The sequence below is a fragment of the Podarcis liolepis genome (genome assembly GCF_965112155.1).
Source record: "Podarcis liolepis genome assembly, chromosome: 1".
Classification (NCBI taxonomy): domain Eukaryota; kingdom Metazoa; phylum Chordata; class Lepidosauria; order Squamata; family Lacertidae; genus Podarcis; species Podarcis liolepis.
Window position 1 is genome coordinate 100,235,408 of NC_139554.1, and position 16,587 is coordinate 100,251,994.

The following is a 16,587-nucleotide window of genomic DNA, read 5'->3' on the forward strand; positions in this document are numbered from 1 at the left end:
GTTCATATTCCCCCCACCCCAACATCTCTGCAAAATTATGCATTTTTAAAAGACTGCAGGCATTCAAATGACTGTCAGTCATGCAAATAATCACTTACTTACACTGTATGAGTTTGGTTTGGATAAAGCAAATTACCATTTGAAAATAACTCGAAAACCACTCTGGGCGAAGAGCTTGCTTTATGAATCTAAGTTTGGCCATGATATTTCTTAACCTTTTTCTCCTCCATTTCCATTCAGCTAGATTTCACTGCAGTAATACAGAGTAAATTAATAAACTGCATTCAATTGCCACAGGTGCATTCAAGATTTATTTAACACATGATCTTGCGGGGGGGGGGGGGAATAACAGCAACTATCAGTAGCTGTAGCTGAAAATGCACAACTTGGGTCATGAATTGTTGTTCTTGGTAAGAATTAAATCCTTGGCATCTTGGGCTGATGTTAATTTTTATTTAGAGCCAGGAACCATAATTGGTTTCTAAACACAGGGGGCTGTATCCAACCCTATTCATATACGAGCATACAACAAGTCTTCATTTTCCTCTTTCCTCCATCCTGGTACGCCCCTCCACACACCCTCAAAATGTATTCTGGGGTGTCAGGAGCCCTTCCACAGCAGATCTGGGGTGGGCAAGTGGCTGCAGGAAGACAAGAGGAAGGCGCAGTCCTTTCATACTATGCTGGATTCTATCCAATAGTTTTTACACAATGTCAAGCAATATAAAATACACTGAGACTTTAAGGGTACATGCAACTTTCATATTAACTCCTGAACAAAAGCCGGTGTGAAAGTTATTTTATTTTCAGATAAATACATTAAGAAATCTGAACTGTGTGTTCTTTTGCAACGCAGTATTCAATCTAGAAAGGATAAATTAAATAATAAGAAAAAATATTAAAAATAACCAACGTATATAAAGTTGCTGGCGGCCCCTTATCTAAACTATAAGGCAAAGTAAATTTGTTACACTTCCAAAAGTGCAACATGGTCATTTCCAAACTAGGAACTAGCATATGAGAAGTTGCCTTATACCAATCAGACTAGTAGTCCATCTAGTCCGATATTTATTTATATGTGTATTTTATTATGAAGATTTATGTTTCCTTTCAAGGAACTTACACAGGGTGGGGACTTACAATAAAATAATTTAAAACACAACGAGCAAATATATAAATGTATCAGAAACCATATATAAGCAAGATAAAAACAGATCAACACAAGTTTAAAAGTCAGATAAAATAAAAGGCACCATAAAATATATCAGAATGGGTGCTACATGTTCCTTTCCAAAGAGAGGGTTTCAAAGATGGGGCATAAGCACTGACAGTATCTTTCTACCAGTAGCCACCACCATATCTCAACAGCCTCTGGTGATGATGATCTCAAAATATAGGTATACAGATGTGAGGACAGGTAGACCTTCTAGTATTGTCTACTGTGACCAGCAGCAGCTCTCAGGGGTCTCAGGCAAAGGTCTTGCACATCATCTGCTACCAGATGTGGAGAAGCAGCAGTTACATCTCCAGAGAGGGTCTCATTATGTCTCTGTATGACTCACAGTTCTGGGTTTGCCTCCTCCCAATAAGAAGGCTCACAAAGAAAGAGATAGGGTAGGTTCCACTGAATGTTAAGCATTCTTAGTATCACACACACTAAAACCAGGCAGATAAAAGTAAGGGGGCGGTTACACACACCCAGCCCCACTCCTCCAATTCAATTTGGGCACTCCTGCCGCTGCTTTGAATTTTTTAAAACAACCACCACAATAGGAGATCCAATCACAGTGCCTCCTTTAAATTGGGCCATAGCTATTTGCAAAATACAAATCTAATAAAGCCAGTCAGGTAATGTATCCTGGAGTGAAATACTATTCCTACTGTCAAATAAAGTACCTCTTCCACCCCCAACTTCATTGCACCTTGAAACAAGTAGGATCAGAAAATTTCAAAGCAACTTCAGAAATGGATAGAGAGGACGAAGAGGGGGAAAGTCTAAATGAACAACTATGGGGTGGTGGTGAAGGAAGGTAATGTGTGTGCTTCTTTGGGGGAGAATTTTATATCTCAGGAACTCAAAGGTAGCCTGGTGCCTGGCCCAATCATATATTCAATATATGTACTTGTTGTCAGCAGGACTGGCATAGCTGGCATTTCTTACAAGTAGTCCTGGCTAAGTCATTTGATATTCTTCTGTTCTTGAGTTCTGAATGAAAAATGTAACAGCAATGTAATACGTCCTCTGATTTTCCAATGTACAAACCATGCAAAAAATTCCAGGTAATAATCATCAGTATAAAGAGAACTGATGAACCACGAATGGCACAGAACAGAGAGAAGAAATTGAAAAGCCACCAACCTGCTCACATCAGGGAACATCACTGGAAAATAAAGGACTTGGCATTTTGGTCTGATTAACTCTTCCAGATGCTTAGGCCTATGGTCAGGCATCAGCTTCATAAACTTCCCTATAGATGTTAGAAATGACTCCATATTATAAGCAGAGTTGAACACCACGACGTCAGCAACCAAACTAATGAAAAAAGAGAGCAAAATCATCCATTCATTAAACACATCTCATCAATTTATTTAATATATCTTAAAGGTGTCCTACTGCTTTACAGCAGGTAGCACTGTGGTCTAAACCACTGAGCCTAGGGGTAGCTGATCAGAAGGTCAGCAGTTCGAATCCCTGCGACGGGGTGAGCTCCCGTTGCTTGGTCCCAGCTCCTGCCAACCTAGCAGTTCGAAAGCACTTCAAAGTGCAAGTAGATAAATAGGTACTGCTCCAGCGGGAAGGTAAACAGCGTTTCCGTGCGCTGCACTGGTTTCACCAGAAGCGGCTTAGTCACATGACCCAGAAAAACTATCTGCAGACAAACGTCGGCTCCCTCGGCCAGTAAAGCAAGATGAGTGCCATAACCCCAGAGTCCTTCGCGACTGGACTTAACTGTCAGGGGTCCTTTACCTTTACTTTTAACTACTAGCAGAAGTAGTAGTTTCCAAGAACAGAAGGTCTGTTTTTACAGACAAAAGTAATTTCCAAAGAATTCCTTCATGGGCACAACCTCTTGGGCAAACATTCCCTTGTTCTCAAAACTTGCAAGCTCACTTTTTATGACCCACTGGAGTTCACTTACTGCATTTTGCAGTTTTACCTATTGGCCTTTTCTTATACTGTAATCTTAACCCTGAAACAATGCTGTATTACAATATATCTTGTACTAGGTCTTGCACAAGAGGTTGTGGAACAGCACTAAATGTGCTTTCTTCATTACCGTTCCCTGGACCCAAGCTAGTATCCATGGTGCCTTTTCCTACATGGGCAAAATTCTACATGTATGACCTAACATGTCCACACATCAGCCTGGTATTAGCACCCTTGCATTACAGGCTGCGGATCAAAATGCAGCTTGCCAAAGGCCACCAAGTGAGACCATGACTGGGGTGATGGGAGATGTTTCAATGCTCACCTCATTCTATCACTAATCAGATGTTGTTGCTGAAAAGGAAATGTAAACATGAGTTGGAAGTGTGTATCCTCTCCAACCCCGCATCCACATATGCACTTGGTCTGACAGCATTGGAAGGTTTGAAAGAGGTTTCTAAGCTCAATCAACTGAATGCTGCCTCTGTATGATCGGGAATATTGCCTTATCAGCATGCCCAATTGTGCTGAGGCTTTGAATTACATCTACCGCAATGTGCTTAGAAGCTCCCTCAGACCTTCCTGTTCAATATGGAGCATCATGGAATCATAGCTGGAAGAGATCCTAAGGATCATATAGTCCAATCCTGGCAATACAGGAATATGCAGTTGTCCCATATGGGGATCTAACCTGCAACCTTGGCATTGAGTCAGGGGCAGAGTATTGGGAGGAGGGGACAGTGCATGTGGGGTTATTGGAGTTGAGACTAATATGTTCATGTTCCCTTTTTAACCATAACACCTGAAAAGAGCTTCTTTTAAACCACTGCACTACACTTCCTCCCAAATTCTTATGTGCATTAAAGAAGTCAGAAATATTTCCAAGCTGAGCAAACCAAGATAACTATTTCAAAATCAATTCAGACTTAAAGGACCATGTATGTCTCTCCTTCCAGCAAATCTTAATAGGATCGTTTTATGCAGCTAAAGGTTTTCATAACCTTAAACCAACAATACCATAAACAACTTCTCAGCACAGGTCCCCGCCCCAATGGTAACAACTTTAAACCAATAGCAACAGAAATTAAGGGCAGGTTTCAGGGCAAGTTGGTTTTATTACTGTGTCAACTACTGACCTAGGTGGACAAGAGGTAAGTGTCCCTAGCTTCCTCCTGACCTCCGTACATTGTCTGTGTTCATGCATAATGCTAAGCCATCATTTATTTTAACCATGGTTTATTCAACAATCCATGAGTTATCTTGGAGAAGAGCAAACAAGCCATGGCTTGTTTCTCCAAAGCTGAGTTTGTTTTTCAGCTGCTCTTCCTTGTGCCTTGATGGGGTAAGGTGGCCAAACCATGGTAAGCAAGGCTGGAGTTCAGAGAGAATGTGAAACCATGGTTAACTCAAACCAAGAGTTGTAGGCCAAAAATAAACCACAGTCTCCTAGGCTGGGTTGGATGTTCAAACAAATCACCTTTTGGGTAAACAAATGATGACTTAAAATTATCACTTCTGCGAAGGAGACAATGCATAAACATCCCAAGGCACAGCAACTCCGCATGTAACAAGCCATACTATGCAAAACTGGACAGCACGGGTCCCTTATTTGGCACTTGCATACACAAGTCTTTACCTAACTTATTACAATCAACCCAAAGAGGTTGGGGATAACACGCATAGCCCTCAGATATCACCACCCCTTTCCCAGTGTGTACATGTCTACCAGTTACACTATCTACCCGTCTACCAGTTACACTATCTAACACAGGGTTAAAATCATTCCTCCTCCTAATTCTCACTGCTTCATAGACAAGATAGAAAACTGACACTGCCCAGAAAAACAGCAGGACTCAGCAGGAAAAGCAAGGAAATATTTGAACAGAACTCTAGTGCTTTTCAGCTCAACAACTGGAGTGGAACCATTTTTGAAATCTCACATTTTTCCAAACACTTTTTTCAGCTATGTTTTCTTTCAGCTATGACAACCAGTGAGCTAACCTATTTCTTTTGCTTTTAACTAATAGCTGGGAACAAAAGGGACAAAAAAAAGTTTACTTCTTTATTTCTGTCAAAACTTTGTGACAGGCAGTCACACTTTTTTGAACCACACATTTAAAATATTTTTTGTTGTTGTCTGTGGGCTATAGTTTTGTGTGTGATTGCCAAAATAGAAACCCAAGCACTTAAATTCAATCAATTAAATGGAGGGGGGGGGGAATAACACATGCTTACTTAGCATATATCTTAAGGGAAAACAGATTCTGTATAAAGGTTTCTCATTGCTGAAATCTCCCACACTAGCACCTGGCTCCCTAAAGCATCTAATATGGAAAACGGAATTATATAAGTGGACACCCATAACAAGATGCTATGGGGTATTCTGAATTATGCCAATTATGCTATTGGGCTACCCTGCCTGGGTTTTGTGTTGGCTGCCCAACACTCAATCCCAGATGTTCCTATGAAGTTCTGAAGCCTCCTGATGGCAAAAGTCTCTGGATAATAATTTCACATCCCTGTCAGCCATTCCAAGATACTAAGCAATTAGGGCTCCTTCCGCTTTTCACCAAGCGAGAGAACAATTCGTTAGAACCTGAGAAAGGGCTTTTCTTCTTACTCTGATTAATCCCCATCAGACACATCTTGCCCAACTCTAATTCACTTACAGTTCAGGATTCTGGTTAGGTAAAGGGGAAAGGGAAAGGACCCCTGACAGTCAAGTCCAGTCACAAACGACTCTGGGGTTGCAGCGCTCATCTCGCTTTACTGCCAAGGGAGCCGGCGTTTGTCTGCAGACAGTTTTTCTGGGTCATGGGACCAGCATAACTAAGCCGCTTCCGGTGAAACTAGTGCAGCTCACGGAAACGCTGTTTACCTTCCCACCGGAGCGGTACCTATTTATCTACTTGCACTTTGATGTGCTTTTGAACTGCTAGGTTGGCAGGAGCAGGGACTGAACAACGGGAGCTCACCCTGTCGCAGGGATTCGAACCCCTGACCTTCTGATCGGCCAGCCCAAGGCTCAGTGGTTTACACCACAGCGCTACCTGCGTCACTTCTCTGGTTAGGAGGACTTCCTAATTAGCACTTAGAACAGTCTTCTGGAGTGGGGAGTTAATTGAGATTGGAAGAAGTGCTTATTCCTGCAAACCAAATCTCCACTCCCACCCCAAAGATCCATTTAAGTTGAGAAAGGGACAGGATTTGGGTTGACAGTGGAGAATGAACTCCATTAAGACCTAGATGAAAAGGAATGCAGAATCAGTTTTCTCTTGGGGAATCCTATTTTGCTCTCCTACTGGGCAGCCCAGAACTACCCACCCACCTTAACTATTAGAGAGGTGGGTATTCTGAGGGCCACATTTTCTTCTGAGCATATTTCCAGGGGCCAGAGGTGGCAGGGCCACAGGCAAAACTGAATTTGGCCTTTGTAACCTAGGCTAGTTTCTAGATACAGTCACATACCTCTTTCTATCCCCCATCCCAGAAAAGAAAGAGCACCATTAGAGATAAGGACATATTCTAGCCAATTAAGCAGGGTGCAAAGCAGGGTCAGTGTGGCTGGAAAGGAGTGTGTGGCCTGGGGAAAGTCCCCAGAGCCAAACAGAGAGGGCTGGAGAGCAGCATTTGCTCCCCAAGTCTGAAGTTGCCCACCGCTGTATGAGAGGACATGGTGCTCCCAAGGCATTTAAAATAGCAGCAGGGTTAAATACAGGTTTTTACGTATATTTAAAAGAAGAAGAAAGGGGCATATCCTCTGGGGGATATATAAAAAAGAATGAAAGGATAAAAAAGTTTGCATTTCCTTTTCCAATTAAAATTCCTGCCATTAGGCCAGAAACACTGATACATAAGCAAAGAAGGCAATTAGTTTTATAGAATGCGTTTAAAAACACCCTGTCTGTTTTGCTTCTGAGCAAATATACTGCTAATATGCTATGCCTTAGGAGTGATGGTTTCAATCCAGAGACACACGAGTACACCAGAAGTCTATACTGTGATTTCATGTTGTAACCACCCTGAGACCTGCAGGTATAGGGCGTTATACAAATTTTAATAATAGTAACAACTACTACTACTATTTCTACTACTACTACTCCTACTCCTCTTTCTCCATTTTTCTGTTCTCTTTTTATTACTTATTCCCACCTATAAGAGCAGATATGTCCTCCTACCACAGATCAAAATAATACCAGGAAATCGGGTCCTGCCATGTGCTGCACTTGATAGTTATTTCAGGATACGTGCAAGTTTAGTGTCATTTTGAAAGATACATTTTTAATAGTTTAGTATTGTTTGGATTTTGAGTTCCATATAGGGCAGGGGGCACCATAAACTTTCCAGTGCTGAGGGCTTCTGCCCTAGGGACAGGCACCCACCATACCACGCATGTCAGCAGCTAATGTGTGATAAAGTGCTCCTTATTTAGTAGATGAGAAAGAGGCAGACAATTAAGCAAGTGCAGATTTAGAGAGCTTTCCCCAGGCCAATATGTTCCATAGGGCTCATCGAGGCCAAAGAGCATTCAGCAGAAGGAAAAGGAGAGACTGGCTTATGTGCAGATACCGTCTTCCCCCTGCCCATGCCAGATATAGCAGCCATTGTCAGTTTGATGGAGAATCTCCTCACACTGCTGATTACGAATAGTAGGGGTGGGCTTATAGGGTGTATTTGGGGTTTTTTTAGAACCCCAGGTCTACCCCACCACAACCAAGTGCAGAATGGAGCCTGGAGGAAAACTATGGTATATACATGCAGTGACACACTTACTCAAGACCTGGGATAGCTCAGTTGGTTGAGTATGAGACTGTTAAATTCAGGGTTGTGGGTTTGAGCCCCACTTTGGGTGAAAGAGCCCTGCATTGCAGGGAGCTGGACTAGATGACCCTCACGGTCTCTTTCAATGTTACAGGTCCATGACCCTATACAATGTTTGTAGGGATGCTGCCCTTGCATTAAGGAACGGGGTTGCTTCTAAGCACACAACGTAGCCCAAAGATTTTATTTTTTTAGTGTCAAGAAATGAACGTCTTGTGCTCCTTTCACACAAAAATCCCCATATAGTTTCCCTGTACACATTCTTTATTTCAGCAGTCTGATTTGTATCTGAAAGTCAGAAACCCCTGCTGATGTACTGTAAATCACCCAGAGAAATACCATTACCCCGCAATGTGCTTTCTGCTCAAACCTGTCCTAAAGGAAGAAGCCCCAACACTTGCCAAGGTTAATGGGCAGGATGGGAGTTCCACTCACCCATTCATTCACTCCCACTGTATCGCTGAATTTCAGGAAACAGATCTAGTGGGGTGGATTCAACTAAATAGTTGCACTAACAGGATCCAGTACAATGAGACCCACTAGCACAATGGGTATTTCCCCCTGCTCCCCTTGCCTGCCCTCCCACACCCCAAATCAGCTCAAGGAGCAAGGGAAGGTCTGCTTGTGCTGATGGAATGATCATAATTGTGCAATATTGAATTACTCCTAGTGTTTATATGACTTCAAAATACAAATTCTGACCATTAATACAGCTAAATCATTGGAAAGGTCCTATAAGCTCAAAGATAATATAGGAAATGATAGCATCTTCAAAAGCAAAAGTGAGGTGGGGGGAATGGTTTAACATTTCATGATGTATTTCTTCCAGTAGCAATGATGAGGAATATTTTTTATAAGCTGCTATTTGTTTTTAAGAACCATTTCATGGCAAAGCCATTTCATTATATTCTCAGAATATTGCTACTGCAAAACTGAAGCATTTTGCAAACGAAAGCAGAACGGCAGCTACAAAAAGCTCGAGTATATAGGGATCATTATTTGTCTTTCATCTGAGTTACAATGCAAAGATGCAGATGTTATACATCTAGCTTTAAAACGCTCAATCTATGCTTATAATAATTCTAATAACAAATATGTGAAATAGACCAAGTAAATGAATTTATTTCAATTCAAGCCAATTCAGCTTTGTAGTTTCACTTTAGGTTTGTATAACGCCTAATCACAAAGCTTTTCAGTGTAGCTGTTATTAACTTCTTTCATTAACTTATATTCAGGAAATATGTTTGTTTTAAGTAACAATAAAGGGCCACAGCCTTTTAAATGTCTGGGTGTTTTACCACTGCACAATTTGTGAATACGCAATGAAAGAAATGTAAGGATTTATCTGGTATGTTTACTACCCTCTCTCACTAAAAACATTGCCGCAGTACATTTTAATTTTTGTTTACTCCCTTGAAAACCTCTATTTTAATTTCAGTTGGATGCAGTAAAAGCTATTGCTGAGCCAGTGTTGATTAACTGCCCCTTTTGTTAAGTGCTCTCAAAGCAAAAGCACTGAGGTATATACTGGAAATCAGTGCATTTTACTGGAGTACAATGAGACACTCATAATAGTATCTAGGTATACTTGGCATTCAGCAACTCGTATATACTAATGAACCTGATACTTTCAGTGTTGAATTGTGTGTGCATCTGTCTGTCTGCAAATACTGGAAATCACGTAGGACTCTGTGTATGTCTGTGTATATATATTAGTATTGAAAGAAAAAGGAAAAAAGAACCCCTGGAGGCATGTTCCTGAAGATACTAGAAAACAATTAAACACAAGGGCATGAGAGATGCACCTACCATGAAAGAATCTGGTTGTACCCGTATTGGAAGTCTCTTTCCTGACATTTCTGGACAGGATATGTCAATTGGTTCTCATGGAAGTAAAGGACCTTTTTCAATTTGCCAAGGTCAGGCCGAAGGGCAACGAGTTCAGTCAGGTTAAGCACTGAGCTTGCAAAGAGGATCCTAAGAAACAAGGAAAGTAGTGTTTACTGTCTACAAGCCTGCTCAAAAGTGTCACCCTTCACCCTTTCCCTCCCACCACTCTCCCCACAAGAAAAACATAACCTCTATAGGGACACATCAGTGGCTAAGCCTTAATACCATGTAGCAGCATTCTAAGTTTTGATCTCTTAAAAAACAGCTGCTAAGGACTCAAGTAGAAAAGCACTGAATCTCATTGGTTTTCTCAGCTCAGTTACAGAGAGATGCAAAGTAAAAGAGAGAGAGAGAGAGCTGGATGGGTTTTATTGAAAAACGCTAGAAAAGCTGTGTCTGAAGGACAAATGGAACAAAGATAAGGCTGACTGGGGAATACTTTGCTTGCCAGTTTCATTACACTTTACTTCTTTATGCAACCAACTACTGAAATTCAATATATGAGCCGGTGTGGCACATGCTCATGTTATGACATAAAGCCTTTTGATTTATGCAATAGACATATCTACTGTGGTTTTTATTTTTCATGTTAAGATTTCCTTTCCCTACTTTTTTCATATTAAATATCCACCATAGCATTTGTTGTTTTGCTCATTCTGTCCCATCTATTGCCACAGTACTTGGAGCAGTCAGTAAGACTTGTCATGCTTTCAAATTATACAACACAGGTGCGGATCATATGGTAAACCTGGCTGCCTGAAACAAACTTAAAAGGCTATAGAAATATGCAAATGTAGTACTTAGTATCATATGGACTCTTCTCCAAGCAATGAGAAATTCCAGGGGTGTGGTGCTTTAGTTTTCTTTGGGTAGAACATCACTTTAAGCTTAGGGTGTTCAATATTTGAGTTTATTTAAAAATAAACAACCCAACAAGAAACCAGAGCTATTGCCCCACATCTAATCACCAAAGAGTCTAATAGCTTGCAGAGCCCAGAAACTCAGTTCTCTTCCTACTTCTCCCCCCCCCCACACACACACACCTAGATTACACCATCCTCAGCTGAGGCTAGGGTGGGGAGAATGCTCCCTACTCTTTTATCTGATGGTCCGTCCGTCCCCGTCCCCCATCCCCCGCTAAACAGCACATTGCTGTGTGGTACTGTATCAAGAAGCAATCTTCCAACAATTAGCTTCCACAGAGACACATGACCTGAATATCCCTGGCTGTTAACACTCCTTTGTCAAGTCCAAGACTCTGGCCAGGTATTGTCTTAAGGGCCTTAACGTTTAAGGCAAATCCATGGTGACAGTCCTTTTCACAGAATTCTGACAGCAAAACCAACAACAATAGCATAACAAGTCACTGATGGAGAGTGTGGCTATGTTAAAGTCACCTCTGACCTGAAACACCCATTTCCTTTTACCACAAAGGAACACCAACACAATACATATTCTCTTTCAAACCCACTCCTTGCGTTAATAAGGAAAGCAAACTGTGATTGAATATTGTATTCTTTAACCCTCAGCTCCCTGTTCAGGATGTAACACTAAACTGAGTTATGATGAATATGATTTTCAAAGGAACCTTCCAGAATAAGTTGAGTTGTGCTTGAATAGCTACCACAACATCCTGGTCACACCTAGAGAGGTAGAACTCAACAGCTCCACCTTTAAGTGGAGCCTCTAATATTAAGGCTAAATCAGAGATTGGATCCGGAGAAAACTCTACAGAAGGAGTGGGCAAGAAGATTACTTTTCATTTTCTCCTCTTCCAAGTAACACCCATAAAAGCGTCTTTTAAGGGTCAATGGGCCTTGTTGAAGGAGATGGGCTGCGATGTGGAGGAATCTCTGAAAACTGTGAAGATGCACCTTTTGTAAATGGGGCTACCACTCATGGGTAATGCTACCTCATATTCTGGCACCCCTCTCAGCACTCTATGCCACAGTCCACCCCATTCAGCAGGGAGTCCAACACCTCAAAGTAAGTTTTTTTGGGGTGGTACTGAGAACAGGAAAGTCAGCATCCACCTACCCCATTCCACAGACATTTCACTGGATCCAACCCATAGTACTTCTCGCGGGTATAAGGCTGCCCTGGAGTTAGGAGCTTGGAGAATGGGAAAGTAAAACAAGCATTAACTTCAGGGCACTTGGCACTGTCACACTGGACTTCTTAATTCATGCTCTACCAACACTGGTCCTATTGCTCCTTGTTATGCCACAAGGCAAGCATAAAACCTTGTGATCCAGTAGACATTGTGTACTTAAAACTTTCAAAAAGCTTATAACAAAGGACTACACCAAAGACTTCCAAGGAGGCATAGCAATCACAGAATGAGGGGAGAAGACCTGTTGTGGATTAGTAACTGGTAAAGAAACAGGAAATGGAACGTAGGAATGGATAGTCCTCCAATTGAAGGGTGCAGAAGTAGAGTCCCCAAGGATTAGTATAGGAACCCATGTGTGTCAACTCACTCATAAACAATCTAGGGCTAATGGGTGAGCATGGAGGTGGCCAAGTTTTTTGACGACACCAAATTGTTCAGGGGGGTTAAAACAGAAAGATTGTGAAGATATCCCAAAGAATCTCTCCAAACTGGGTGAATGGGCAGTGAAATGGCAAATCCATTTCAATGTAAGCAAGTTTAAAGCAATGCACAATCGGGGGGGGGGGGGGCACATAACTTTCCATGTACCTTCATGGGTTGTGACTGGCCAGGAACAAGACCCTGGGGTTGTAATGGATAGCCTGATGAAGATGTCGACCCAGTGTGTGTCAGCTAGGAAGGTGGCAAAATCCATGCCAGGGGTTATTAGGAGAGAGACTGAAAATAAAACTGTCAGTATTATGAAGTCGTTATACAATGGGCAGCTGCATATGGAGAACTGTGAACAGCAGGCACAGGCAAACTTGGCCCTCCAGATGTTTTGAGACTACAACTCCCATTGTCCCTGACCACTGGTCCTGTTAGCTAGGGATGATGGGAGTTGTAATCCCAAAACATCTGGAGGGCCGAGTTTGCCTATGCCTGGTGTACAGTTTTTATCAACTCACCTCAAGAAGGATATTGTAGAGCAAGAAAAGGTTCACAAAAGAGTAAAAAGAGTAACAAAAATGGTAGGTGTGATGGAGCAACTCCTCCGTGAGGAAAGGGTACAACATTTGAGGCTTTTTAGTTTAGAGAAGGTCAAGTAGACGTGACATGACGAAGGTGTATAAAATTATTAATGGTGTGGAGACAGTGTTCCTCACCCTTCTCCTTCATAATACTAGAACCCGGTGACATTTCTCAACCACATACTGGCAGCTGTTGAAACACCTCTGAGGTAAAGTCCCATGACCATTCATTGCTAACTCTTGCTTTGCTTATCTTACTCTAGATAACTAAAAAAAACTACAGCTACAAAAGATTTTACTTCCCCACTGAAGCGATAAAACTGTGCTCTTTTTAAAAATAAATCTCATGACACTGTAAGAACGTACGCACAGTCGCCCCACAGGTCTGTTTCGTACCGCCACGGAGCCACGGTTTAAAGCTTAAACAACACCTGACAGGGCACGTTACAGTGAACATGCCCACAGAGGAACCGTGTATTTGTCTAATGGACTCCCTACGCAGGGCACTGGAGGATATGATGAGGCAGACTTCCACTTAACACCTAGTGCCAGGGAAGGGAAAGGAAGTTTTATTATTATAATGTTGCCCATGACATAAATATATGTCAGCTGTCATTCCGTGTGACATCAACTTTCATTTTACCTCGGGTTATTATTTCAGTAATAAATCCTAACAAGGTGAGCTTTATCATCCCACAGAGTCTATCTAGGAGGTAAGGACACAAGGTGATACCAAGAACGCGGGGAACATGATAATTCCTGACAGCTGCTGCTTGAGCGCAAGTTAAATTGAACAGTTTGTCTCAGCATAAAGATGTTATAAGGTTTTACATTTAATTTTTTTACATAAAACCCAGAGAAAGCCTAGTTAGGCAATCTTTCACAAACATGACATACTACAATCACTGCATAAGCTGGATTAGTGCTTATTACCATGCTACTAGAGAATTAAGCTGTTTTTAGACCACCAAAGAGCTTTAAATTGCAACTTTTGTCTCTGTAAGGGAAACCTATATTTAAACTGTCTGCTAAAGTCAAATTAAAACAGCTACATCATTAGCATGTTATCTCACAAAATAAGAGTAAATTTAAAACTGCCGTTAACATTATTCTTATCCAACCTGATCAACGTTACAAAATGCTAATGCACAGTGCATTTACGCACACGCACACTATATACCATGTTGGCAAACACAAGCCCCTACCCAGCAAAAAAAGCAAAAACAAAACCCAACATTTATTAAGTGATCATCTGTTCTAAATATTCGACACAAAAGGATGCCAAATACTTTACAATGGTGTAGTCAGCCACATGCTTTCCCAGCGCAACCCAAATTTGCCCATAATTGGAACAAATAGAGTAGGCCAAACTCACATGTGAGTGAATGAACTGTTTGAGACTTTCATAGCCATTAGGCACATGTGTGGTGTATTAGATACACATAAATCTGAATACATATTTGCCTGCCCCTTTGGTCTGCAGAATGTAAACTTCAAAATAACTCAGCATTTACGGTGAATGATTTCTCCCATTTTGCCACAGGGCTGGTGAGCATGACTTTTGGTGGCTCAGTCCTATGGAATGGCTTTGGGCACACTGGTTCAGCACTGTTCTGTACAGCTGCAGCTATAAAAGACCCATCCAATTCTTGGCAAACAGGTGCATGATCTTCTGGCAATGAGCAGCTTGCCAAATATAACTCTTTCCTTTATTCTGAAAGGGAAGCCTGCCCTCCACTACAAACAAAAGTACTTTTGCATTATATGAGTGGGGGAAAGGCAGCAGTAGCATGCCTGGGAATGCATTGCTCAATCCCATAAACTATTCCCTTGGCTCAAAGGGTTATATAGTTCAGGGATCCAACAGTGTATGGTGGCTTATATTGTGGAGGTATGCTCTGTATTATTTTATTAATACTAATGCTACATATTTGTAATGGCCTTTGGCTACAATAAATGTATGAACTGCGGCTGTCAGGAATGTTTCTACTTATCTGTTGTTGCTCTACCAAGAAATGGATAGAAGCAAAGTTGCCAGCTGCAGGTTTTGCTAAGAACCAGGAAGCCACAGAAACTTAACTAGTTCTTATATCAGAGTGGATCCATACAGATTAAACCAGCGACAAGTACAGGTTCTGACCCCTTCCGTAGAATGTAAAATAAAATGTATTATTTGACTCCTGATAATTGGCAACATATAGGCAAGAGGATTGAGACTGCTGACGAATACTCCGTCTGCCCACGTATGAACAGGATGCCAAACTAAAGAAATGGGTCAATTGATTGCTTTGTTTTTGTTTTTTTGGGGAAAAAATGAGTACTTATTCATCAGCTAGCATTATTCATGCATAAAACATAACAGATTACTTACTTTAATACTCAATTATTTATTATATATTAATATTCAATCAACATGTAACAGTTATATTTTGATACTGTATACGAAGGGAATGTATAAATCACAACAAAAAGCTTTTTCATTTGTGCTTCAACAATAAGCAACTTTAAAAATTCAAACAAAGATATAGAGCAATAAATGATAATATATTAGAATCTATAATATAATAAATAAAAAATGAGGACTAATTTATTCTTGACATAGTATGTACAAATGTCAAAAGGCTTAGACGATATAAACTATTTTATAAATTCAGTTTTTATACAGAAACTAATTTGAAATGTTTACAGAAATAATTAAGTCTTACTATTGTAATGTTCTTTATTTTTCAGAAGAAGCCACAAGGGTTGTCATCCCTTTCATCTTAATTAGTCCATGTGTTTGTTATATTTGTTATGTACTTCCATAAACATTTACAAACATTAATTGTTATGAAAAAAATATTTTTCCTCTCAATGTAATTACTATATGTACATACTAATATATAACTAGCAAATATCAAGGATTGCAACTCATTCATTTATTTTAAAATGTGAACTGGTGTCATCCCCAAAAAAGCAATTTGATAAATCATTCAGTGAATGCTTCTTTAACCCATTTTCTCTCTATAAGGAGACATACTGTCCATTGTCAATGCACTGATAATGTTTTGTCTTCTGGACTCTGGCCACAATGGGTCTGCAGTGACTCAAAAGCAGTGCACTGTACTGGAAACCACAGGCATCCTATATGACCTTCACATGCATTCTTGTGGACATCTGAAACTACTGCATTCAGTTAGTCCTGGTTATTAATTCTTGCAGCATGGGCTTGCAGGAGTGCCCCATCTTCCATATTTGTCTTGGTAACATGAAAAGCCTGAGACCATGCATAAGGTTCCTACATGCCCCACTTTGTATAACCTCCCATTTTTCTGGGGTTGTTGCAGCATGGAGAGGGGCACTTGCCAGTGTGTCTTACATTGTCACCATGTTGCGGGAAGGGGAGGTGCTGCAAGGGCTTCCATACCATGCAGCCTGGTTCCTGATAGTAAAAGCAGCTGGAATGCAGATGCAGATCTGCTGTTCTCAATAAAAGTAAATTGGGGGCATGCATAGCCAGAATACAGAGACCCTGGGGGGGGGTGCTCAAAAACTGTATTATAGGAGAAAAATGCCATAGCAATTTATCATAAACTGTTCTGAAATAGGCATGTTTCTCCAAATGC

The 16,587-nt window shown here is 41.0% G+C and overlaps 1 protein-coding gene across 12 annotated transcripts in view; it reads right to left on the reverse strand.

Moving 5' to 3' along the window:
- The window catches only part of GTDC1 (glycosyltransferase like domain containing 1), a 222,994-nt gene that overhangs the window by 118,174 nt on the left and 88,233 nt on the right, over positions 1-16,587 (reverse strand). For 11 of the 12 annotated variants that reach the window (XR_014523545.1, XR_014523546.1, XM_083494341.1 and 8 more), the window contains 2 exons: positions 9,779-9,946; positions 2,360-2,533 (listed from right to left, as the gene is read on the reverse strand). Coding sequence is in view for 10 of the 12 variants with exons in the window: in XM_083494341.1 (XP_083350467.1) it covers positions 2,360-2,533; positions 9,779-9,946 (342 nt within the window). In the remaining 2 variants the exon portion in view is untranslated. The remainder of the gene's footprint in view (positions 1-2,359; positions 2,534-9,778; positions 9,947-16,587) is intronic. The other variant, XM_083494343.1, reaches the window with a different exon arrangement.